The sequence below is a fragment of the Triticum aestivum genome, chromosome 3B, assembly GCF_018294505.1.
Source record: "Triticum aestivum cultivar Chinese Spring chromosome 3B, IWGSC CS RefSeq v2.1, whole genome shotgun sequence".
NCBI classification, from domain to species: domain Eukaryota; kingdom Viridiplantae; phylum Streptophyta; class Magnoliopsida; order Poales; family Poaceae; genus Triticum; species Triticum aestivum.
The window spans coordinates 799,589,575-799,616,137 of NC_057801.1; the positions used below are offsets into that span (position 1 = coordinate 799,589,575).

The window sequence follows — 26,563 nt, forward strand, 5'->3', positions numbered from 1 at the left end:
TGCTTATGTGGCACATATTTAATGAAGAGAGAGGTGCTTGTGGTAACTAGCTAAGTTACCGGAACATCACACACTCCAAGAAACAATGAGTCTATAACCTAATAAATACATTGTTGCATGACACTACATAGATGTTCCTACCCACTATGAAGATGGTAACATAGTCTAGGGAAGTGTGTAAATTACTAGCTTATGTTCTTGCCCATTATGACCAGCCTTAGCCGCTGTTGTTCACGTAGAAAATGCTGCTGCATTGAATTCAGTTAAGCAGAGACAAATAGACAGGGCCACGAGAGCTGCCCAATACCGAACGTCGACTATCCAAAGGGATATCGAACGTCGATCTATAAGTCAGTGCTCCTATACGAGCTGCACCCTCCACGGGATCGATTAGCTGAGCTAGCATGGACACAAAGGCGTGCATCTCGCTTGTAATCCTCGCGCTCGTGCTCGCCGGACCGGACACGAGGGCTGCGGCGCTCCCCGGCATCGACGCCGCGGCGGCGGTGATGCCAACGTCGTGGTCCTCCATGAAGCTGGAGGACGGCGTGGCGACGGAGCTCGCGGATTCGGCTACGGTGGACCTGGAGGGGCACCGCCGCGTCCTCGCCGGCAGAGGCATCAGCGCGAGCTCCCTGAACCCCAACAAGGCAGCCTGCACCAGGACGTGCCCGGCGCGTGGAGGGGCCTACACCGGCCGGGCATGCCTCCGAAGGTACCAGTGCCGTTAGGGGGAGTGAACGGAACAGCCCTGAGGCTGTTGCTCCAACCTCCTTCCTGCACTGCACTTCGCCCGTCCGATCAGTGTTATACTGTATATTTTCATTTCCATTTTGCCCGTGTCGTTTACGATCGTGTCAGGTTTCTTGAAGTAGTACGTATAACTTTGCACGCAGTCTTGTTTGTAGCACTGTTGAGTGGTGGTGATTGTACCATCCAATCATGATCGAAAGCAGATGTATGCTACATATATAAAGCCATTATTAAAGACTGGGAGTTTAATCAGAATAAAGCCCGCGTTGGCAGGAGTCAACACATTTGATAGTAGTGTCTCAAAAAAAAAATGATAGTACATTACATGGTTAAACGCGACGTGGACGATAGACCATCCTCTATAACACTAAGCTCCCTAATTTCAAATGGCTCACAATCAATTGAGGTTTACAATTAAAATTGGGCAATCCGATTTTGACCGGGTCAACAATTTCTAAAAGCTATCTCATTTAATTGTTTTATAATATACACTACTCTCACATTCAATTATTTTAATCCACAAAATTCCCTACTTTTGAAGCTCTTTAATTCAACAGAGGTATTCAAGTAGGATTTGATTTACAATTTTGGTCGGGCCAATGATTTTTCAAATCAATCAGCAGCAACCGGCCTATAAAACCATACCAATCGCGCGCTTCCTCCCACCACCTAGAAAAAAAAAGAAACGCCAACATGCGGTACTGTAGCACCAATATAACACATGCAGCTACCGATGCAGAAATTTTCCCACATAAATACGGGTTTATTAGCGGATAACATAGAATCACACCCAAAAAGACCCATCAAATATCGTATTATAAAAAAAATAAACACTCCATCATCTCACAGCCCCCCAAACTAAATATTCCATCCATAACAACATATAAAGGGTATTAGTTTTTCGGAAAGGAAATTTTTTTAACTTTGACCAAGTTCGGAGCCAAAATTACTGACATCCACAATATTAAACAAAATATATGAAAATTCATTTTATGATGAACTTAATTATACCGATTTGATATTATGAATTTTGTTATATTTCTCTACTAATATGGTCAAACGTAAAATTGTTTGACTTTTTAAAAAAGTAATACATCTAATATTTTGAAACATAGTGAGTATTTTTTTTAGAAACCCAACAACACCAATGGCGTAGCAAAGCGCGCCCAACTCTTCTAGTACATAACGAAGCAAGCAAGCGGTGAAATAAAAAATGAATGGTGTAGGCGTAGCTGATCGTTCTTCCTCCAAAAACGAAATCTAAGTGTGCAAACGGGAGCATCATGATAAACGAACAAGACGCTTATTTTGGGACGGAGGAAGTGACACTTATTTTAAGATAGAAGGAAGTAGTACTTGTATTGTGTCGGTGGGATGGTCGAGTAGCAAGTGCGTGACATCTGACCACCGGATTGCAAATTTGCAATCAGTACCGCGCCAGATTGCTGGTCGGTGGTCCGTTGAAAACCCATCTGTACCAAACGTTATGATGAATGCTTCTGCCGGGGACGTAACTACGGCTTGGTACGCTGGAGCATCACCATTCTAGCATTTAAGTTTCATTATAACGACTCGACAACGATCAATGATGCTAGGCTTGAGCACTCTACCATCAGCTCTTTTTTCTTTTAAACTAGCACAGTGGCCCTCGCAAATGCGAGGACATTTCCCCCGCAAAAATTAAAGAAAATAATGTGAGGACATTACCTCTAGGGTGTTGAACTAGATCTAACATGATGAAAGTGTTTATAAATAAATATTATATTTTGCTGAATAAATAGGTAACTTTTCAACTAATTTAATTCATAAATAGATGACTAGTATGACATTGACAGAATTAATGACATACTGATATTGATCTAAGCAAGCACATAATATGTAAACAGTAGATAGATCTACAGATAATGCTATAGTACTTCTAATACGGCAATAATTAGGAGAGAAATAAACGTGTTATACCCTCCAGTAGGCCATGCAGAAGCCCCAGCGGCGGTGGCGGCCGCAACGGCGTCCTCGACGGCCTTCTTGTCAGCCTCGAGCTTCTCGGTGGCGAGACGGTCGACGTCGGACTGAGACATGGTGATGATGAAGGCGACGCAAACGTAGAGGAAGTAGCGGCGGCGTACACATCTACTCCATTTTTGTTTACGTCGCTGCCTCCGGGCAGCAGCGGCGTACACACACAGAGAGCAAAAGTCTTTCATGATATCACGCTCTATGGTATGGGTTCATGCATGATGCAAGTTTAAAACCCATGGTCCTCATCTGCACGCTGTGGACGCCCAATCGAGCTGGCCATAGGCGACGGCCAGGCAGCGTACGTACAGTCCTACGTACAGACTCTGTGGATGCACAATCGAACTGGCCGTAGGCGGCGTCCGGGCGGCATACACACAGACGAACCACAAGGCAAATATATCTCCATCACGTAGATGTATGGATGCATCATGCATGCACGAGGTCAATATATCCCTAGATCGTCTGCACGCGGTGGAGTCCAGATTGACCAGCCGCATAGAAGCTAGACGAATATGGCGGTGGCGGCAGGTTGCCTCCGTCACGTAGATTTATCGATGCATCCATAAAGTTAGTATAAACATGAAGCCCCTAGATTGTGTACACGCGGTGGAGGCCTGACCGGCCAGATGGAAGCTAGGTGAACATGGCGGCGGTGGCAGCTTGCGTACGTGAGGAGAGGATTGGGGATAAACATATTTAGCGAATGGATATCAAGCCTGTGGTTGGATGGTTAAAGGGACAGTGGCATTCCTAGTCCATCACAGTTCAAGTCCTGGTGCTCGCATTATTATTGAATTTATTTCAGTATTTTCGGCGATGCGCTTTCAGTGGGAGGAGACGTTCCCGTCGACGATGAGGCGTCTACGCTGACTTCGTAAATTTCAAGATAACATGCCGGCTCAGTCTCTCGGAGCTGCTCATAGGGGTAGGGTGTGCGTGTGTGCATTCATAGGGGTGAGTATATGCGCGTATGTATGAGCGCTTGCGCATGTACTGATGTTCAAAAAAAATAGGGCATAGGTGGGTAAGTATTTCAAACTCTAATGTCGATAGTCTATTTTGGAGATCCATCGGTTGTGATATGCTGGTTTAATTAATTGATTTTCAGATATTTTTGGTTAACATGGAATTTTCTAGTTATTTCCTATTTTTGATCCGTATTATGCTTTTAGTATATAATAGAAGATAGATGAGTATGGAAGGAGGCATGCATTGCTCCTCTCCCTCCCCCGCGTCGCTTTCGCCTCGGGCGATTCGGGCGAGTCGCTACCCTGGCTGCTGCCGAGTTCCAATCTACTCCCTCCTCTCCTCCCCTCGGCGCCGTATGACGTCGTCGAGCTAACTCCGGGGACAGATGGCAGTGGCAGTGGTCCCTCCTTCTCTCCCGCGGCATGGGTGGTGCTGGGGCCCCCGGGATATGGTGGCGCGGCTGGTGGATCCCTCGGCGCGACGGCCGGCCATGCCTCGCGACTGCGGTGGGCGGCTCTGCGGCGACAAGAAGGGCCTGGTGGATGGATCGGCTATATGTGTGGTCTGGCCTCCGGTAAAATCTGATCTAGCCGGTGTGGCCTGTTCCTTGTGCGGCGACAGTGATTGGATGCGGTCCCGTGCACACGAGGCTGGATGGAGGTTCCTCGAGAGGATCCGGTGAAAACCCTACTATTGGTTTGTTGCCCAGGCCGGAGATGGCGGCGTTTTCTGCATCGTCTCCTTCTTGAAGGCATCCTCATGGAGAAGCTCTAGATCCCTATCCGCCACCTCCGAGAGAAACTCTTGATTGATCGATCAGATGACGGCAGAGCTCTTGTGTAGCATCCCTCTTGGGGCATCATTCTTGGAGGTACGGATAAGCTCGAGGGACCAGTGGACGACATCTACGCTGGAGCGGCGTTTCATGTGACGCATCGACGATGTGGAGTCTCGACCCCGTGGTGCGGTAGGGCCTCAACGATGAATGTGTGATGATGGACGCGCGTAGTTAGGAGGTGTTGTCTGGCGCCATGGTGGCGTCGACAGCAGGCTTGTCAAGGCCGTTGCCTTAGTATCTACTCTGAAGATGGATCGATGGAAGAGTTAGGCAACGACGTACGAGAGTGCGTCGGACCGGTTTGTGCCCCAGACCTTAGTATGTGGCTTGATTGGGACCTCCGGCTTTTGATGTTAGGCTTAGATGAGAGGTCTGGATATCCGGCTCACACTTTCTACACCCCTTTATCAATGGATAGTAGCGATAGATATTGCCAAGATGACGGCTTCAGATATATTGATATACTACTTTGTATTTGTATGGTCATTGTGAATAATTTACAAAGTCGCTGCATGCATGTCCCAGGTGCAGAGCCCAACGTCATCCTCCTTTGAAAAAGAGAAAGATAGATGAGTACAATTAATGTCTTATTAATCACCCCTACCATCTGCCCTCCATTGAGTAAACCGATAACCATCCTAATGCCGCTGGTAGAAGCCCGTATTGAACCCTTTGACTCCTAGCGCCATTGAAGGTCACATTCCGAATAGCGCCTTGGTAACTTGGGCTTCCCCAAAAGGACGCATTAAACAGTCATTCCTAGCATCTGAAACTTCCCTTGGTACATGGTGCAGAACAGCCTCAACATCTAGCACTTCCGGAGCAGTATGTAACTCGGTATAGAAACTTTGCACCTAAGCTTTCACATCTTCCGCCTCACACACGGAACCGTCAGCAGCTCTCAAACAAGTGATTCTGTTGTGACTTCTTCTCCTTGAGCCAATCTACTCATTGTAAGAGATTAGTTGCTAAATCATCTTTTAATTGAGAGAAGACAAAGCCTTTCTCGGGTTTCTGTTTTCTGCACCTCAGCATTTATCATTTATCCTATGATGCACTGTTAAAATAGCATCATTGTATTTGCCCTTACAAACCAAAAAGATATCATTTAGTTGGATATTACGGGGCTCCACAACGAAATATATGGGGATTGATATTTTACCTCCATTAGTTGACCCATTATAAGTTTGGGCCCGTAGGTTCACATTTTTGCTAAGTATATTATTCCACACACATGGCATCAGTTTGTCGGTTGCGCCGCGAGCTCTTCCAAGCAGCTCGTGAGCATCTTCTTTCCAGACAAAAATACGTGCTGTCAAGTGATGTATGTTTGGTGGTATATGTCATCTTCGTTCCCGCCGTCCCCCTTAATTACTACTCCCTCCGTTCCGAATTACTTGTCTTGGATTTGTCTAGATACAGATGTATCTAGACTCATTTTAATGCTAGATATATCCGTATCTAGATAAATCCAAGATAAGTAATTCGGAATGGAGGGAGTACCTCTTCGCTCCGACGCGAGTCACAAATCCCTACAGCTCGAGTTCACGTGCCGGTCTATTTGCACTGCGCAGAAGTACCGGACAATGATTACTTCTACACGCCCATAAACGGGAACAAGAACAAATTAAGCTGCTGCTGCATTGCATGTAAACGTACGAAAGATCTTGCAATAATGGAATAAAAAGGCAGAGACCACAGATGGATGTGTCCAATCCAAATGGGGTCATGAGAGGTGCCCCGTAACAACCCTCGATCTACTATAAGCCAGTGCTAGCTGCTCCTAGTTACCACACTCTCGTCCACGGCTGCCCAGCACACACGGACTAGCTAAGCGGCCATGGGCAGAAAGGAGTGCATCTCTCTAGCAATCCTCGCGCTTGTACTGCTCGCTGGCCCGGGCGCGAAGGCAACGGCCTTTGCCGGCGGCGCCGCCAGCATGGACGTGGCGGTGGCGGTGCGGCAGGTGATGCCAACGTCGTCAATCAAGCTGGAGGACGGCGTGGCGCCTGAGGTTGCAGTGGACATGGATGTGCACCGCCGCGTCCTCGTCGACATCGGCAAGAGCGTCTACGACAGGAGCAAGCAGCGCTGCCTTAAAACTCCGTGCATCGCCGGAGGGCCGTACAGCGGCGGCCTCCGGGGATGCAACCCACGTTACGGGTGCGCCCCTAAGTAACCGAATGGGCCAGCACTACATACGGGCGTCAATGCAACCTCCTTCCTGCACTTTCCCTTTTCCATTTCCATGTTGCATTTCAGTACCGCCGTTGCTATCGCCTTGTACATTGAAACTACTAGGTCGTGTTTGTATTGTGCGATTGTGAATAGACCGTCCGACTGATGGTCGAAACTCGAGGCCATCTTCCATCCAGTTTGCAAATAAACACGAGTAAAAACAGTTTGTGATTCTTCTTGACACGAGAACGTAGCTTTTGAATCAAAGTCCTTGTAAAGTGTAGTACGAGAAAGAGACCTACACTGTTTAGCATGCGGTAGGAATTTTGTGTGTTTCAGTAAATTTTGCATGAACAGTTTATTCTTTCATGTCCCTCCTCGTACCACCAAACCAGCCAGACCGCCTACGCATGCCATCGTGACACCGTTGCCCCCCGCCTTCCATCTAAATCACAGAGTGTTCGCCGGCGGCGATTACACTGCATCCCTCCCACATGAACAAGTCAATCCTCTGCCTCCCCTCCGATGACGATGCCGCGGCCACCCACGGCGCCCGCTTCTCGAGCTGGGGTTGCGCGTTTGTTAGCAAGTATAATAGGGTGACATAAACAGGTTATAAGGACTTCAATATTGTATATTTGCTTAGTTGGAGAATAGAGAAGAGGAGAGAGAAGGAAAGCGAGCTATAGAGAGCTAACTATAGCACGGGACCCAAGACACACTTTCTGAGAATGTATAGCGGGCCAACTATTAATAAAGTACAACATATTTAAATCTTATTATTGTACAAGCCGGCTATTAGTTTGACTCTGTTTATTGGTCTTCATTGTATTTTGCGTCAAATTTTGATTATAAATTTAACTTACAAAATATTAATGCATGTCACAAAAAGTTATATCATTAAAAACTATGTTCAAATAAGAATCCAACAAAATAATTTTTGTTAACATGCATTAATATTTTGTTAGTTAAATATTTGATCAAAATTTGGCATAAATTACAAAGAGAGCCAATGAACCAGGATGAAGGTAGTATATTATAACCATACGAGTGAAGCGTCCCAAAATTTCTAGCGATTGTGTAGGCGTACAATAAATTACCATAGGCCGTTTATTATCATCCCCCAACGGGTGAGATCCATCGGTACTACTGGAGTGACCTTGTAGTGTTTTTCGATTGGGTGGCATCGTGCGGGTGTTGGTGTATTTTCCGGAGCCAATTGGTCGGTGAGGTGGCTCACTTTTCTTTAAGACAATATAGACGTAAGTGTTCATCTATATGCACATACACTCATTTTATATGAACACACATGCACACATTATCCCTATGAGCACCTTCAAGATAATGAGCCGACATATCATTTTGAGAATTTATGAAGCAACGTAGGCGCCTCGTAGTCGACGGAACCGTCTTTTCCCACTGAACGCGCATTGCCGAAAAATTTCAAAATAAATCCAGGACAAATGCAAGCAGCATGACTTAAACCTGGTGGGATGAAGATACCACTATCCTCCTAACCATCCAACCACATGTTGGTTCGCTTGGGACATGTTGGTTCGCCTGGTGAGATAAATAGAACTTCTTGAAGTGCATTACTTGTATTAGGAATTTAAAACAGAGACCATCCACATAAATATTGACAGTAAGGTCGCAGCTTTGTACTATTAGAAATGCTAGTTCCACAAAATTTTGGAGTTCATCCCGCAGATAATACGAAGAGGAAATTCCTCATCCATGAGCTTTCATATGGCAAGCATGTCGAGATACAAGCTTCCTCTAAAGGTATATTGTCCAAAATTGCAGTTCTATTATCCAGAACTTCATCTACACGCAACTTACTACTTATGTATTGGATCACAGAACAATAGTAACCAACAATTGCAGAAAAGAACTTGACCATAGGTAGGGCAAATTATACGAGTACATCTGTATATGTACCAAATATGTTGATATCCATGCTATTGTTCTGACATGTAGCAGTGCATTAGTATCCGCCGGTCGCCTTCATTGCAGTAAGCATGGAGGCGAAGAAGGTTGACATGGCAGAACCTGGCCATCACCTCCAATTCTCTTGCGAAATCACTTTTGCATTTCATTGTGACAGCACTGCCAAAGCCTCTTCAAACAACTGTTTTCCCATCAGATAATGGCCCTAGTGACTGATTACAATTTTTTTTAATCTATTTGATTAGCCTATATCTCTTAAAAGAGATTATTAAACTACAGGAGAACCGAAGTTGATCAATAAACATATCACAGACGCAATATTGGGGATGAAATATAGGTGTGCGCACCTCCTGGCAAACGAAATTGCGGCGCAAAGCGTGCAGGCAGAGCATGGCAACAGCCGCGGAATCGTCGCCAAGGAAGACTCCTCGGCGACACACACCAACGCTCGGCTGCACCGGATGATGCTGTGTCAGCGTGATTGTGCTGCTAACAAAACATATTCCTGGAAGTCAACAATTGAAGCGGGGTGGCCTCGGCACAATAACACTTACAGTTCAGAGCATGTACTGCCCATCAGAATAAACACTTGAGTCCTCGACTCCTCCTCTGTGGCGGAAGCCGCTGCTTTCCGTGAGCGCGGAGTACGCGGCCGCCGGGAGGCAGATATTGGCGTACACATCGGCACCGGCATTGGGCACGCCGCGCCAGCTGAGAGTGGCATGGACGGCCCGTAGCTCGATGTCCTTGACAACGGCAGCCTAGACTTCGTGCGGGATGGCAGTGTAGAGAAACTTGGCATGCCAAGCAACCACCGCCATGTCTCCGTCTCCGATGGCCGGGCTGCATGGTCAGATCTAGAAGGAGAGATACTGGGGCAAGCTCAAACCCAATTCCGATTTGCTAAGATCCCCTATCTACAAGCATAGCTATACAACAGGAGGGATCCTTGCCCGCTCCAATCAACTACTGCGGTCGCCCGGAAAGAGAGGCGAGGAGCCGGCGACGAGGAATTTGGCAGGGTTCTCGAAGCTCCTTTGTTGCGTCGCGAGAGGAGGAGAAACGTCTCGACTATTGGCGTTGTGTTTCCGAACTCTTCCCCAAAGTTCTGTCCATTACGGGGGTGTTCTTGCAAAAGTGTGAGTCATGTGGCTCGGCCACAACCCATCTCAATCTCAGCCATACATTCAGATCGAACGGTGCACATTGCGCGAAGGCAGGCACACCATCACCACCAACTGACATTTTTATAGGAGTAGAGATGGTAATCAGTGTAATGGTAACCAAGGCAGATTGTACTTTGGGGGCAGTTGGTGAATTTAGGGCTACGTTGGGTGGCCGGCCTGTGTTGGCCGTTTGGGATGCTTTACGGTCGTGTTGGCTTCATTTCGATCTTTTCTTTTCTGTTTGAACTCGTTTGTAGAACTCAGTGGTTTTCAGTAATGAAAATCGGAAGGGGCAAGCCCTTCTTTGATAAAAAAAAGAACAGTAGTACAAGAAAGGGACCTACACTGGTTGGCATGCGATAGGAATTTTTGCGTGTTTCAGTAAACTTTGCATCGACAATTTATTCTTTCATGTCCCTCCTCGTACCACCAAACCAGGCAGACCACCTCCGAGTGCCATCGTGACACCGTTGCCCCCCCCCCCTTCCATTTAAATCACACATTGTTCCACGACGGCGATTACACTGCACCCCTCCCACATGAACAAGTCAGTCCTCCGCCTCGCCTCTGACTGCGATGCCGCGGCCAGCCACGACGCCTGCTTCTTGAGCTAGGGTTGCGCGTTTGTTAGCATATAGGGTGACATAAGCAGGTTATAAGGACTTTAATATTGTATAGTATTTGCTTAGTTGGAGAATAGAAATGAGGAGAGAGAAGGGAAGCAAGCTAGTATAGAATAAGAGCTGACTATAGCACAAGAACCAAGACACACTTTCTGAGAATGTATAGCGGGCCAACTATTAATAAAGTACAACATATTTAAATCTTATTATTGTACAAGCAGGCTATTAGTTTGACTCTGTTTATTGGTCTTCATTGTATTTTGTGTTAAATTTTGACTATAAATTTAACTTACAAAATATTCATGCATGCCACAAAAAGTTATATCATTAAAAACTATGTTCAAATAAAAATCCAACGAAATATTTTTTATTGGCATGCATTAATATTTTGTTAGTTAAATATTTGATCAAAACTTGGCATAAATTACGAAGAGAGCCACTGAACGAGAATGAAGGTAGTATATTATTAACCGAGCCCTGCTATACACACGATGAGGAGAGTATCCTGTGATATGGGAGCATAGGTGCTCCCATGATACAGACTTCTGGACCCTCGGATCTCAGATCCAACGGCATACGAGGAGCTCCTGTAGCTGCTGTACTTGCACGCATTTTTCAGATTCTACGAGGGCATTATTTCACAGGAGCTCTTGGATCTGGGGTGCCCCGTAACAACTCTCGATCTACTATAAGCCAGTGCTAGCTGCTCCTAGTTACCGCACTCTCGTCCACGGCTCCCAGCACACACGGATTAGCTAAGCGGCCATGGGCAGAAAGGTGTGCATCTCTCCTGCAATCCTCGCGCTTGTACTGCTCGCTGGCCCGGGCGCGAAGGCAACGGCCTTTGCCGGCGGCGCCGCCAGCATGGACGTGGCAGTGTCGGTGCGGCAGGTGATGCCAACGTCGTCAATCAAGCTGGAGGACGGCGTGGCGCCTGAGGTTGCAGTGGACATGGATGTGCACCGCCGCGTCCTCGTCGACATCGGCAAGAGCGTCTACGACAGGAGCAAGCAGCGCTGCCTTAAAACTCCGTGCATCGCCGGAGGGCCGTACAGCGGCGGCCTCCGGGGATGCAACCCACGTTACGGGTGCGCCCCTAAGTAACCGAATGGGCCAGCACTACATACGGGCGTCAATGCAACCTCCTTCCTGCACTTTCCCTTTTCCATTTCCATGTTGCATTTCAGTACCGCCGTTGCTATCGCCTTGTACATTGAAACTACTAGGTCGTGTTTGTATTGTGCGATTGTGAATAGACCGTCCGACTGATGGTCGAAACTCGAGGCCATCTTCCATCCAGTTTGCAATTAAACACGAGTAAAAACAGTTTGTGATTCTTCTTGACACGAGAACGTAGCTTTTGAATCAAAGTCCTTGTAAAGTGTAGTACGAGAAAGGGACCTACACTGTTTAGCATGCGGTAGGAATTTTTGTGTGTTTCAGTAAATTTTGCATGAACAGTTTATTCTTTCATGTCCCTCCTCGTACCACCAAACCAGCCAGACCGCCTACGCATGCCATCGTGACACCGTTGCCCCCTGCCTTCCATCTAAATCACAGAGTGTTCGCCGGCGGCGATTACACTGCATCCCTCCCACATGAACAAGTCAATCCTCTGCCTCCCCTCCGATGACGATGCCGCGGCCACCCACGGCGCCCGCTTCTCGAGCTGGGGTTGCGCGTTTGTTAGCAAGTATAATAGGGTGACATAAACAGGTTATAAGGACTTCAATATTGTATATTTGCTTAGTTGGAGAATAGAGAAGAGGAGAGAGAAGGAAAGCGAGCTATAGAGAGCTAACTATAGCACGGGACCCAAGACACACTTTCTGAGAATGTATAGCGGGCCAACTATTAATAAAGTACAACATATTTAAATCTTATTATTGTACAAGCCGGCTATTAGTTTGACTCTGTTTATTGGTCTTCATTGTATTTTGCGTCAAATTTTGATTATAAATTTAACTTACAAAATATTAATGCATGTCACAAAAAGTTATATCATTAAAAACTATGTTCAAATAAGAATCCAACAAAATAATTTTTGTTAACATGCATTAATATTTTGTTAGTTAAATATTTGATCAAAATTTGGCATAAATTACAAAGAGAGCCAATGAACCAGGATGAAGGTAGTATATTATAACCATACGAGTGAAGCGTCCCAAAATTTCTAGCGATTGTGTAGGCGTACAATAAATTACCATAGGCCGTTTATTATCATCCCCCAACGGGTGAGATCCATCGGTACTACTGGAGTGACCTTGTAGTGTTTTTCGATTGGGTGGCATCGTGCGGGTGTTGGTGTATTTTCCGGAGCCAATTGGTCGGTGAGGTGGCTCACTTTTCTTTAAGACAATATAGACGTAAGTGTTCATCTATATGCACATACACTCATTTTATATGAACACACATGCACACATTATCCCTATGAGCACCTTCAAGATAATGAGCCGACATATCATTTTGAGAATTTATGAAGCAACGTAGGCGCCTCGTAGTCGACGGAACCGTCTTTTCCCACTGAACGCGCATTGCCAAAAAATTTCAAAATAAATCCAGGACAAATGCAAGCAGCATGACTTAAACCTGGTGGGATGAAGATACCACTATCCTCCTAACCATCCAAGCACATGTTGGTTCGCTTGGGACATGTTGGTTCGCCTGGTGAGATAAATAGAACTTCTTGAAGTGCATTACTTGTATTAGGAATTTAAAACAGAGACCATCCACATAAATATTGACAGTAAGGTCGCAGCTTTGTACTATTAGAAATGCTAGTTCCACAAAATTTTGGAGTTCATCCCGCAGATAATACGAAGAGGAAATTCCTCATCCATGAGCTTTCATATGGCAAGCATGTCGAGATACAAGCTTCCTCTAAAGGTATATTGTCCAAAATTGCAGTTCTATTATCCAGAACTTCATCTACACGCAACTTACTACTTATGTATTGGATCACAGAACAATAGTAACCAACAATTGCAGAAAAGAACTTGATCATAGGTAGGGCAAATTATACGAGTACATCTGTATATGTACCAAATATGTTGATATACATGCTATTGTTCTGACATGTAGCAGTGCATTAGTATCCGCCGGTCGCCTTCATTGCAGTAAGCATGGAGGCGAAGAAGGTTGACATGGCAGAACCTGGCCATCACCTCCAATTCTCTTGCGAAATCACTTTTGCATTTCATTGTGACAGCACTGCCAAAGCCTCTTCAAACAACTGTTTTCCCATCAGATAATGGCCCTAGTGACTGATTACAATTTTTTTAATCTATTTGATTAGCCTATATCTCTTAAAAGAGATTATTAAACTACAGGAGAACCGAAGTTGATCAATAAACATATCACAGACGCAATATTGGGGATGAAATATAGGTGTGCGCACCTCCTGGCAAACGAAATTGCGGCGCAAAGCGTGCAGGCAGAGCATGGCAACAGCCGCGGAATCGTCGCCAAGGAAGACTCCTCGGCGACACACACCAACGCTCGGCTGCACCGGATGATGCTGTGTCAGCGTGATTGTGCTGCTAACAAAACATATTCCTGGAAGTCAACAATTGAAGCGGGGTGGCCTCGGCACAATAACACTTACAGTTCAGAGCATGTACTGCCCATCAGAATAAACACTTGAGTCCTCGACTCCTCCTCTGTGGCGAAAGCCGCTGCTTTCCGTGAGCGCGGAGTACGCGGCCGCTGGGAGGCAGATATTGGCGTACACATCGGCACCGGCATTGGGCACGCCGCGCCAGCTGAGAGTGGCATGGACGGCCCGTAGCTCGATGTCCTTGACAACGGCAGCCTAGACTTCGTGCGGGATGGCAGTGTAGAGAAACTTGGCATGCCAAGCAACCACCTCCATGTCTCCGTCTCCGATGGCCGGGCTGCATGGTCAGATCTAGAAGGAGAGATACTGGGGCAAGCTCAAACCCAATTCCGATTTGCTAAGATCCCCTATCTACAAGCATAGCTATACAACAGGAGGGATCCTTGCCCGCTCCAATCAACTACTGCGGTCGCCCGGAAAGAGAGGCGAGGAGCCGGCGGCGAGGAATTTGGCAGGGTTCTCGAAGCTCCTTTGTTGCGTCGCGAGAGGAGGAGAAACGTCTCGACTATTGGCGTTGTGTTTCCGAACTCTTCCCCAAAGTTCTGTCCATTACGGGGGTGTTCTTGCAAAAGTGTGAGTCATGTGGCTCGGCCACAACCCATCTCAATCTCAGCCATACATTCAGATCGAACGGTGCACATTGCGCGAAGGCAGGCACACCATCACCACCAACTGACATTTTTATAGGAGTAGAGATGGTAATCAGTGTAATGGTAACCAAGGCAGATTGTACTTTGGGGGCAGTTGGTGAATTTAGGGCTACGTTGGGTGGCCGGCCTGTGTTGGCCGTTTGGGATGCTTTACGGTCGTGTTGGCTTCATTTCGATCTTTTCTTTTCTGTTTGAACTCGTTTGTAGAACTCAGTGGTTTTCAGTAATGAAAATCGGAAGGGGCAAGCCCTTCTTTGATCAAAAAAAGAACAGTAGTACAAGAAAGGGACCTACACTGGTTGGCATGCGATAGGAATTTTTGCGTGTTTCAGTAAACTTTGCATCGACAATTTATTCTTTCATGTCCCTCCTCGTACCACCAAACCAGGCAGACCACCTCCGAGTGCCATCGTGACACCGTTGCCCCCCCCCCTTCCATTTAAATCACACATTGTTCCACGGCGGCGATTACACTGCACCCCTCCCACATGAACAAGTCAGTCCTCCGCCTCGCCTCTGACTGCGATGCCGCGGCCAGCCATGACGCCTGCTTCTTGAGCTAGGGTTGCGCGTTTGTTAGCATATAGGGTGACATAAGCAGGTTATAAGGACTTTAATATTGTATAGTATTTGCTTAGTTGGAGAATAGAAATGAGGAGAGAGAAGGGAAGCAAGCTAGTATAGAATAAGAGCTGACTATAGCACAAGAACCAAGACACACTTTCTGAGAATGTATAGCGGGCCAACTATTAATAAAGTACAACATATTTAAATCTTATTATTGTACAAGCAGGCTATTAGTTTGACTCTGTTTATTGGTCTTCATTGTATTTTGTGTTAAATTTTGACTATAAATTTAACTTACAAAATATTCATGCATGCCACAAAAAGTTATATCATTAAAAACTATGTTCAAACAAAAATCCAACGAAATATTTTTTATTGGCATGCATTAATATTTTGTTAGTTAAATATTTGATCAAAACTTGGCATAAATTACGAAGAGAGCCAATGAACGAGAATGAAGGTAGTATATTATTAACCGAGCCCTGCTATACACACGATGAGGAGAGTATCCAGTGATATGGGAGCATAGGTGCTCCCACGATACAGACTTCTGGGCCCTCGGATCTCAGATCCAACGGCATACGAGGAGCTCCTGTAGCTGCTGTACTTGCACGCATTTTTCAGATTCTACGAGGGCATTATTTCACAGGAGCTCTTGGATCTGGGGTGCCCCGTAACAACTCTCGATCTACTATAAGCCAGTGCTAGCTGCTCCTAGTTACCGCACTCTCGTCCACTGCTCCCAGCACACACGGATTAGCTAAGCGGCCATGGGCAGAAAGGTGTGCATCTCTCCTGCAATCCTCGCGCTTGTACTGCTCGCTGGCCCGGGCGCGAAGGCAACGGCCTTTGCCGGCGGCGCCGCCAGCATGGACGTGGCGGTGGCGGTGCGGCAGGTGATGCCAACGTCGTCAATCAAGCTGGAGGACGGCGTGGCGCCTGAGGTTGCAGTGGACATGGATGTGCACCGCCGCGTCCTCGTCGACATCGGCAAGAGCGTCTACGACAGGAGCAAGCAGCGCTGCCTTAAAACTCCGTGCATCGCCGGAGGGCCGTACAGCGGCGGCCTCCGGGGATGCAACCCACGTTACGGGTGCGCCCCTAAGTAACCGAATGGGCCAGCACTACATACGGGCGTCAATGCAACCTCCTTCCTGCACTTTCCCTTTTCCATTTCCATGTTGCATTTCAGTACCGCCGTTGCTATCGCCTTGTACATTGAAACTACTAGGTCGTGTTTGTATTGTGCGATTGTGAATAGACCGTCCGACTGATGGTCGAAACTCGAGGCCATCTTCCATCCAGTTTGCAATTAAACACGAGTAAAAACAGTTTGTGATTCTTCTTGACACGAGAACGTAGCTTTTGAATCAAAGTCCTTGTAAAGTGTAGTACGAGAAAGGGACCTACACTCTTTAGCATGCGGTAGGAATTTTTGTGTGTTTCAGTAAATTTTGCATGAACAGTTTATTCTTTCATGTCCCTCCTCGTACCACCAAACCAGCCAGACCGCCTACGCATGCCATCGTGACACCGTTGCCCCCCGCCTTCCATCTAAATCACAGAGTGTTCGCCGGCGGCGATTACACTGCATCCCTCCCACATGAACAAGTCAATCCTCTGCCTCCCCTCCGATGACGATGCCGCGGCCACCCACGGCGCCCGCTTCTCGAGCTGGGGTTGCGCGTTTGTTAGCAAGTATAATAGGGTGACATAAACAGGTTATAAGGACTTCAATATTGTATATTTGCTTAGTTGGAGAATAGAGAAGAGGAGAGAGAAGGAAAGCGAGCTATAGAGAGCTAACTATAGCACGGGACCCAAGACACACTTTCTGAGAATGTATAGCGGGTCAACTATTAATAAAGTACAACATATTTAAATCTTATTATTGTACAAGCCGGCTATTAGTTTGACTCTGTTTATTGGTCTTCATTGTATTTTGCGTCAAATTTTGATTATAAATTTAACTTACAAAATATTAATGCATGTCACAAAAAGTTATATCATTAAAAACTATGTTCAAATAAGAATCCAACAAAATAATTTTTGTTAACATGCATTAATATTTTGTTAGTTAAATATTTGATCAAAATTTGGCATAAATTACAAAGAGAGCCAATGAACCAGGATGAAGGTAGTATATTATAACCATACGAGTGAAGCGTCCCAAAATTTCTAGCGATTGTGTAGGCGTACAATAAATTACCATAGGCCGTTTATTATCATCCCCCAACGGGTGAGATCCATCGGTACTACTGGAGTGACCTTGTAGTGTTTTTCGATTGGGTGGCATCGTGCGGGTGTTGGTGTATTTTCCGGAGCCAATTGGTCGGTGAGGTGGCTCACTTTTCTTTAAGACAATATAGACGTAAGTGTTCATCTATATGCACATACACTCATTTTATATGAACACACATGCACACATTATCCCTATGAGCACCTTCAAGATAATGAGCCGACATATCATTTTGAGAATTTATGAAGCAACGTAGGCGCCTCGTAGTTGACGGAACCGTCTTTTCCCACTGAACGCGCATTGCCGAAAAATTTCAAAATAAATCCAGGACAAATGCAAGCAGCATGACTTAAACCTGGTGGGATGAAGATACCACTATCCTCCTAACCATCCAACCACATGTTGGTTCGCTTGGGACATGTTGGTTCGCCTGGTGAGATAAATAGAACTTCTTGAAGTGCATTACTTGTATTAGGAATTTAAAACAGAGACCATCCACATAAATATTGACAGTAAGGTCGCAGCTTTGTACTATTAGAAATGCTAGTTCCACAAAATTTTGGAGTTCATCCCGCAGATAATACGAAGAGGAAATTCCTCATCCATGAGCTTTCATATGGCAAGCATGTCGAGATACAAGCTTCCTCTAAAGGTATATTGTCCAAAATTGCAGTTCTATTATCCAGAACTTCATCTACACGCAACTTACTACTTATGTATTGGATCACAGAACAATAGTAACCAACAATTGCAGAAAAGAACTTGATCATAGGTAGGGCAAATTATACGAGTACATCTGTATATGTACCAAATATGTTGATATACATGCTATTGTTCTGACATGTAGCAGTGCATTAGTATCCGCCGGTCGCCTTCATTGCAGTAAGCATGGAGGCGAAGAAGGTTGACATGGCAGAACCTGGCCATCACCTCCAATTCTCTTGCGAAATCACTTTTGCATTTCATTGTGACAGCACTGCCAAAGCCTCTTCAAACAACTGTTTTCCCATCAGATAATGGCCCTAGTGACTGATTACAATTTTTTTAATCTATTTGATTAGCCTATATCTCTTAAAAGAGATTATTAAACTACAGGAGAACCGAAGTTGATCAATAAACATATCACAGACGCAATATTGGGGATGAAATATAGGTGTGCGCACCTCCTGGCAAACGAAATTGCGGCGCAAAGCGTGCAGGCAGAGCATGGCAACAGCCGCGGAATCGTCGCCAAGGAAGACTCCTCGGCGACACACACCAACGCTCGGCTGCACCGGATGATGCTGTGTCAGCGTGATTGTGCTGCTAACAAAACATATTCCTGGAAGTCAACAATTGAAGCGGGGTGGCCTCGGCACAATAACACTTACAGTTCAGAGCATGTACTGCCCATCAGAATAAACACTTGAGTCCTCGACTCCTCCTCTGTGGCGGAAGCCGCTGCTTTCCGTGAGCGCGGAGTACGCGGCCGCCGGGAGGCAGATATTGGCGTACACATCGGCACCGGCATTGGGCACGCCGCCCCAGCTGAGAGTGGCATGGATGGCCCGTAGCTCGATGTCCTTGACAACGGCAGCCTAGACTTCGTGCGGGATGGCAGTGTAGAGAAACTTGGCATGCCAAGCAACCACCGCCATGTCTCCGTCTCCGATGGCCGGGCTGCATGGTCAGATCTAGAAGGAGAGATATTGGGGCAAGCTCAAACCCAATTCCGATTTGCTAAGATCCCCTATCTACAAGCATAGCTATACAACAGGAGGGATCCTTGCCCGCTCCAATCAACTACTGCGGTCGCCCGGAAAGAGAGGCGAGGAGCCGGCGGCGAGGAATTTGGCAGGGTTCTCGAAGCTCCTTTGTTGCGTCGCGAGAGGAGGAGAAACGTCTCGACTATTGGCGTTGTGTTTCCGAACTCTTCCCCAAAGTTCTGTCCATTACGGGGGTGTTCTTGCAAAAGTGTGAGTCATGTGGCTCGGCCACAACCCATCTCAATCTCAGCCATACATTCAGATCGAACGGTGCACATTGCGCGAAGGCAGGCACACCATCACCACCAACTGACATTTTTATAGGAGTAGAGATGGTAATCAGTGTAATGGTAACCAAGGCAGATTGTACTTTGGGGGCAGTTGGTGAATTTAGGGCTACGTTGGGTGGCCGGCCTGTGTTGGCCGTTTGGGATGCTTTACGGTCGTGTTGGCTTCATTTCGATCTTTTCTTTTCTGTTTGAACTCGTTTGTAGAACTCAGTGGTTTTCAGTAATGAAAATCGGAAGGGGCAAGCCCTTCTTTGATCAAAAAAAAGAACAGTAGTACAAGAAAGGGACCTACACTGGTTGGCATGCGATAGGAATTTTTGCGTGTTTCAGTAAACTTTGCATCGACAATTTATTCTTTCATGTCCCTCCTCGTACCACCAAACCAGGCAGACCACCTCCGAGTGCCATCGTGACACCGTTGCCCCCCCTTCCATTTAAATCACACATTGTTCCACGGCGGCGATTACACTGCACCCCTCCCACATGAACAAGTCAGTCCTCCGCCTCGCCTCTGACTGCGATGCCGCGGCCAGCCACGACGCCTGCTTCTTGAGCTAGGGTTGCGCGTTTGTTAGCATATAGGGTGACATAAGCAGGTTATAAGGACTTTAATATTGTATAGTATTTGCTTACTTGGAGAATAGAAATGAGGAGAGAGAAGGGAAGCAAGCTAGTATAGAATAAGAGCTGACTATAGCACAAGAACCAAGACACACTTTCTGAGAATGTATAGCGGGCCAACTATTAATAAAGTACAACATATTTAAATCTTATTATTGTACAAGCAGGCTATTAGTTTGACACTGTTTATTGGTCTTCATTGTATTTTGTGTTAAATTTTGACTATAAATTTAACTTACAAAATATTCATGCATGCCACAAAAAGTTATATCATTAAAAACTATGTTCAAATAAAAATCCAACGAAGTATTTTTATTGGCATGCATTAATATTTTGTTAGTTAAATATTTGATCAAAACTTGGCATAAATTACGAAGAGAGCCAATGAACGAGAATGAAGGTAGTATATTATTAACCGAGCCCTGCTATACACACGATGAGGAGAGTATCCTGTGATATGGGAGCATAGGTGCTCCCACGATACAGACTTCTGGGCCCTCGGATCTCAGATCCAACGGCATACGAGGAGCTCCTGTAGCTGCTGTACTTGCACGCATTTTTCAGATTCTACGAGGGCATTATTTCACAGGAGCTCTTAGATCTGAGGTGCCCCGTAACAACTCTCGATCTACTATAAGCCAGTGCTAGCTGCTCCTAGTTACCGCACTCTCGTCCACGGCTCCCAGCACACACGGATTAGCTAAGCGGCCATGGCCAGAAAGGTGTGCATCTCTCCTGCAATCCTCGCGCTTGTACTGCTCGCTGGCCCGGGCGCGAAGGCAACGGCCTTTGCCGGCGGCGCCGCCAGCATGGACGTGGCGGTGGCGGTGCGGCAGGTGATGCCAACGTCGTCAATCAAGCTGGAGGACGGCGTGGCGCCTGAGGTTGCAGTGGACATGGATGTGCACCGCCGCGTCCTCGTCGACATCGGCAAGAGCGTCTACGACAGGAGCAAGCAGCGCTGCCTTAAAACTCCGTGCATCGCCGGAGGGCCGTACAGCGGCGGCCTCCGGGGATGCAACCCACGTTACGGGTGCGCCCCTAAGTAACCGAATGGGCCAGCACTACATACGGGCGTCAATGCAACCTCCTTCCTGCACTTTCCCTTTTCCATTTCCATGTTGCATTTCAGTACCGCCGTTGCTATCGCCTTGTACATTGAAACTACTAGGTCGTGTTTGTATTGTGCGATTGTGAATAGACCGTCCGACTGATGGTCGAAACTCGAGGCCATCTTCCATCCAGTTTGCAATTAAACACGAGTAAAAACAGTTTGTGATTCTTCTTGACACGAGAACGTAGCTTTTGAATCAAAGTCCTTGTAAAGTGTAGTACGAGAAAGGGACCTACACTCTTTAGCATGCGGTAGGAATTTTTGTGTGTTTCAGTAAATTTTGCATGAACAGTTTATTCTTTCATGTCCCTCCTCGTACCACCAAACCAGCCAGACCGCCTACGCATGCCATCGTGACACCGTTGCCCCCCGCCTTCCATCTAAATCACAGAGTGTTCGCCGGCGGCGATTACACTGCATCCCTCCCACATGAACAAGTCAATCCTCTGCCTCCCCTCCGATGACGATGCCGCGGCCACCCACGGCGCCCGCTTCTCGAGCTGGGGTTGCGCGTTTGTTAGCAAGTATAATAGGGTGACATAAACAGGTTATAAGGACTTCAATATTGTATATTTGCTTAGTTGGAGAATAGAGAAGAGGAGAGAGAAGGAAAGCGAGCTATAGAGAGCTAACTATAGCACGGGACCCAAGACACACTTTCTGAGAATGTATAGCGGGTCAACTATTAATAAAGTACAACATATTTAAATCTTATTATTGTACAAGCCGGCTATTAGTTTGACTCTGTTTATTGGTCTTCATTGTATTTTGCGTCAAATTTTGATTATAAATTTAACTTACAAAATATTAATGCATGTCACAAAAAGTTATATCATTAAAAACTATGTTCAAATAAGAATCCAACAAAATAATTTTTGTTAACATGCATTAATATTTTGTTAGTTAAATATTTGATCAAAATTTGGCATAAATTACAAAGAGAGCCAATGAACCAGGATGAAGGTAGTATATTATAACCATACGAGTGAAGCGTCCCAAAATTTCTAGCGATTGTGTAGGCGTACAATAAATTACCATAGGCCGTTTATTATCATCCCCCAACGGGTGAGATCCATCGGTACTACTGGAGTGACCTTGTAGTGTTTTTCGATTGGGTGGCATCGTGCGGGTGTTGGTGTATTTTCCGGAGCCAATTGGTCGGTGAGGTGGCTCACTTTTCTTTAAGACAATATAGACGTAAGTGTTCATCTATATGCACATACACTCATTTTATATGAACACACATGCACACATTATCCCTATGAGCACCTTCAAGATAATGAGCCGACATATCATTTTGAGAATTTATGAAGCAACGTAGGCGCCTCGTAGTTGACGGAACCGTCTTTTCCCACTGAACGCGCATTGCCGAAAAATTTCAAAATAAATCCAGGACAAATGCAAGCAGCATGACTTAAACCTGGTGGGATGAAGATACCACTATCCTCCTAACCATCCAACCACATGTTGGTTCGCTTGGGACATGTTGGTTCGCCTGGTGAGATAAATAGAACTTCTTGAAGTGCATTACTTGTATTAGGAATTTAAAACAGAGACCATCCACATAAATATTGACAGTAAGGTCGCAGCTTTGTACTATTAGAAATGCTAGTTCCACAAAATTTTGGAGTTCATCCCGCAGATAATACGAAGAGGAAATTCCTCATCCATGAGCTTTCATATGGCAAGCATGTCGAGATACAAGCTTCCTCTAAAGGTATATTGTCCAAAATTGCAGTTCTATTATCCAGAACTTCATCTACACGCAACTTACTACTTATGTATTGGATCACAGAACAATAGTAACCAACAATTGCAGAAAAGAACTTGATCATAGGTAGGGCAAATTATACGAGTACATCTGTATATGTACCAAATATGTTGATATACATGCTATTGTTCTGACATGTAGCAGTGCATTAGTATCCGCCCGTCGCCTTCATTGCAGTAAGCATGGAGGCGAAGAAGGTTGACATGGCAGAACCTGGCCATCACCTCCAATTCTCTTGCGAAATCACTTTTGCATTTCATTGTGACAGCACTGCCAAAGCCTCTTCAAACAACTGTTTTCCCATCAGATAATGGCCCTAGTGACTGATTACAATTTTTTAATCTATTTGATTAGCCTATATCTCTTAAAAGAGATTATTAAACTACAGGAGAACCGAAGTTGATCAATAAACATATCACAGACGCAATATTGGGGATGAAATATAGGTGTGCGCACCTCCTGGCAAACGAAATTGCGGCGCAAAGCGTGCAGGCAGAGCATGGCAACAGCCGCGGAATCGTCGCCAAGGAAGACTCCTCGGCGACACACACCAACGCTCGGCTGCACCGGATGATGCTGTGTCAGCGTGATTGTGCTGCTAACAAAACATATTCCTGGAAGTCAACAATTGAAGCGGGGTGGCCTCGGCACAATAACACTTACAGTTCAGAGCATGTACTGCCCATCAGAATAAACACTTGAGTCCTCGACTCCTCCTCTGTGGCGAAAGCCGCTGCTTTCCGTGAGCGCGGAGTACGCGGCCGCTGGGAGGCAGATATTGGCGTACACATCGGCACCGGCATTGGGCACGCCGCGCCAGCTGAGAGTGGCATGGACGGCCCGTAGCTCGATGTCCTTGACAACGGCAGCCTAGACTTCGTGCGGGATGGCAGTGTAGAGAAACTTGGCATGCCAAGCAACCACCGCCATGTCTCCGTCTCCGATGGCCGGGCTGCATGGTCAGATCTAGAAGGAGAGATACTGGGGCAAGCTCAAACCCAATTCCGATTTGCTAAGATCCCCTATCTACAAGCATAGCTATACAATAGGAGGGATCCTTGCCCGCTCCAATCAACTACTGCGGTCGCCCGGAAAGAGAGGCGAGGAGCCGGCGGCGAGGAATTTGGCAGGGTTCTCGAAGCTCCTTTGTTGCGTCGCGAGAGGAGGAGAAACGTCTCGACTATTGGCGTTGTGTTTCCGAACTCTTCCCCAAAGTTCTGTCCATTACGGGGGTGTTCTTGCAAAAGTGTGAGTCATGTGGCTCGGCCACAACCCATCTCAATCTCAGCCATACATTCAGATCGAACGGTGCACATTGCGCGAAGGCAGGCACACCATCACCACCAACTGACATTTTTATAGGAGTAGAGATGGTAATCAGTGTAATGGTAACCAAGGCAGATTGTACTTTGGGGGCAGTTGGTGAATTTAGGGCTACGTTGGGTGGCCGGCCTGTGTTGGCCGTTTGGGATGCTTTACGGTCGTGTTGGCTTCATTTCGATCTTTTCTTTTCTGTTTGAACTCGTTTGTAGAACTCAGTGGTTTTCAGTAATGAAAATCGGAAGGGGCAAGCCCTTCTTTGATCAAAAAAAAGAACAGTAGTACAAGAAAGGGACCTACACTGGTTGCCATGCGATAGGAATTTTTGCGTGTTTCAGTAAACTTTGCATCGACAATTTATTCTTTCATGTCCCTCCTCGTACCACCAAACCAGGCAGACCACCTCCGAGTGCCATCGTGACACCGTTGCCCCCCCTTCCATTTAAATCACACATTGTTCCACGGCGGCGATTACACTGCACCCCTCCCACATGAACAAGTCAGTCCTCCGCCTCGCCTCTGACTGCGATGCCGCGGCCAGCCACGACGCCTGCTTCTTGAGCTAGGGTTGCGCGTTTGTTAGCATATAGGGTGACATAAGCAGGTTATAAGGACTTTAATATTGTATAGTATTTGCTTACTTGGAGAATAGAAATGAGGAGAGAGAAGGGAAGCAAGCTAGTATAGAATAAGAGCTGACTATAGCACAAGAACCAAGACACACTTTCTGAGAATGTATAGCGGGCCAACTATTAATAAAGTACAACATATTTAAATCTTATTATTGTACAAGCAGGCTATTAGTTTGACACTGTTTATTGGTCTTCATTGTATTTTGTGTTAAATTTTGACTATAAATTTAACTTACAAAATATTCATGCATGCCACAAAAAGTTATATCATTAAAAACTATGTTCAAATAAAAATCCAACGAAGTATTTTTTATTGGCATGCATTAATATTTTGTTAGTTAAATATTTGATCAAAACTTGGCATAAATTACGAAGAGAGCCAATGAACGAGAATGAAGGTAGTATATTATTAACCGAGCCCTGCTATACACACGATGAGGAGAGTATCCTGTGATATGGGAGCATAGGTGCTCCCACGATACAGACTTCTGGGCCCTCGGATCTCAGATCCAACGGCATACGAGGAGCTCCTGTAGCTGCTGTACTTGCACGCATTTTTCAGATTCTACGAGGGCATTATTTCACAGGAGCTCTTAGATCTGAGGTGCCCCGTAACAACTCTCGATCTACTATAAGCCAGTGCTAGCTGCTCCTAGTTACCGCACTCTCGTCCACGGCTCCCAGCACACACGGATTAGCTAAGCGGCCATGGGCAGAAAGGTGTGCATCTCTCCTGCAATCCTCGCGCTTGTACTGCTCGCTGGCCCGGGCGCGAAGGCAACGGCCTTTGCCGGCGGCGCCGCCAGCATGGACGTGGCGGTGGCGGTGCGGCAGGTGATGCCAACGTCGTCAATCAAGCTGGAGGACGGCGTGGCGCCTGAGGTTGCAGTGGACATGGATGTGCACCGCCGCGTCCTCGTCGACATCGGCAAGAGCGTCTACGACAGGAGCAAGCAGCGCTGCCTTAAAACTCCGTGCATCGCCGGAGGGCCGTACAGCGGCGGCCTCCGGGGATGCAACCCACGTTACGGGTGCGCCCCTAAGTAACCGAATGGGCCAGCACTACATACGGGCGTCAATGCAACCTCCTTCCTGCACTTTCCCTTTTCCATTTCCATGTTGCATTTCAGTACCGCCGTTGCTATCGCCTTGTACATTGAAACTACTAGGTCGTGTTTGTATTGTGCGATTGTGAATAGACCGTCCGACTGATGGTCGAAACTCGAGGCCATCTTCCATCCAGTTTGCAATTAAACACGAGTAAAAACAGTTTGTGATTCTTCTTGACACGAGAACGTAGCTTTTGAATCAAAGTCCTTGTAAAGTGTAGTACGAGAAAGGGACCTACACTCTTTAGCATGCGGTAGGAATTTTTGTGTGTTTCAGTAAATTTTGCATGAACAGTTTATTCTTTCATGTCCCTCCTCGTACCACCAAACCAGCCAGACCGCCTACGCATGCCATCGTGACACCGTTGCCCCCCGCCTTCCATCTAAATCACAGAG

At 46.3% G+C, this 26,563-nt stretch overlaps 6 protein-coding genes across 6 annotated transcripts; all 6 read left to right on the forward strand.

The window, feature by feature from the left end:
- Positions 1-374: 374 nt before the first annotated feature.
- Positions 375-988, forward strand: LOC123066676 (uncharacterized). The gene has a single exon (XM_044489716.1). The coding sequence runs from the start codon at positions 405-407 to the stop codon at positions 729-731; it is 327 nt and encodes a 108-aa protein (XP_044345651.1). The 5' UTR covers positions 375-404; the 3' UTR covers positions 732-988.
- A 5,401-nt stretch (positions 989-6,389) lies between these two features.
- On the forward strand, positions 6,390-7,000 carry LOC123066677 (uncharacterized). The gene has a single exon (XM_044489717.1). It carries the CDS (start codon positions 6,420-6,422, stop codon positions 6,756-6,758), a length of 339 nt encoding a protein of 112 aa, XP_044345652.1. The 5' UTR covers positions 6,390-6,419; the 3' UTR covers positions 6,759-7,000.
- Positions 7,001-11,258: 4,258 nt separating this feature from the next.
- On the forward strand, positions 11,259-11,830 carry LOC123066678 (uncharacterized). The gene has a single exon (XM_044489718.1). It carries the CDS (start codon positions 11,259-11,261, stop codon positions 11,595-11,597), a length of 339 nt encoding a protein of 112 aa, XP_044345653.1. The 3' UTR covers positions 11,598-11,830.
- A 4,266-nt stretch (positions 11,831-16,096) lies between these two features.
- Positions 16,097-16,668, forward strand: LOC123066679 (uncharacterized). The gene has a single exon (XM_044489719.1). It carries the CDS (start codon positions 16,097-16,099, stop codon positions 16,433-16,435), a length of 339 nt encoding a protein of 112 aa, XP_044345654.1. The 3' UTR covers positions 16,436-16,668.
- Positions 16,669-20,931: 4,263 nt separating this feature from the next.
- On the forward strand, positions 20,932-21,503 carry LOC123066680 (uncharacterized). The gene has a single exon (XM_044489720.1). It carries the CDS (start codon positions 20,932-20,934, stop codon positions 21,268-21,270), a length of 339 nt encoding a protein of 112 aa, XP_044345655.1. The 3' UTR covers positions 21,271-21,503.
- A 4,263-nt stretch (positions 21,504-25,766) lies between these two features.
- LOC123066681 (uncharacterized) lies at positions 25,767-26,338 on the forward strand. The gene has a single exon (XM_044489721.1). The coding sequence runs from the start codon at positions 25,767-25,769 to the stop codon at positions 26,103-26,105; it is 339 nt and encodes a 112-aa protein (XP_044345656.1). The 3' UTR covers positions 26,106-26,338.
- Positions 26,339-26,563: the final 225 nt, after the last annotated feature.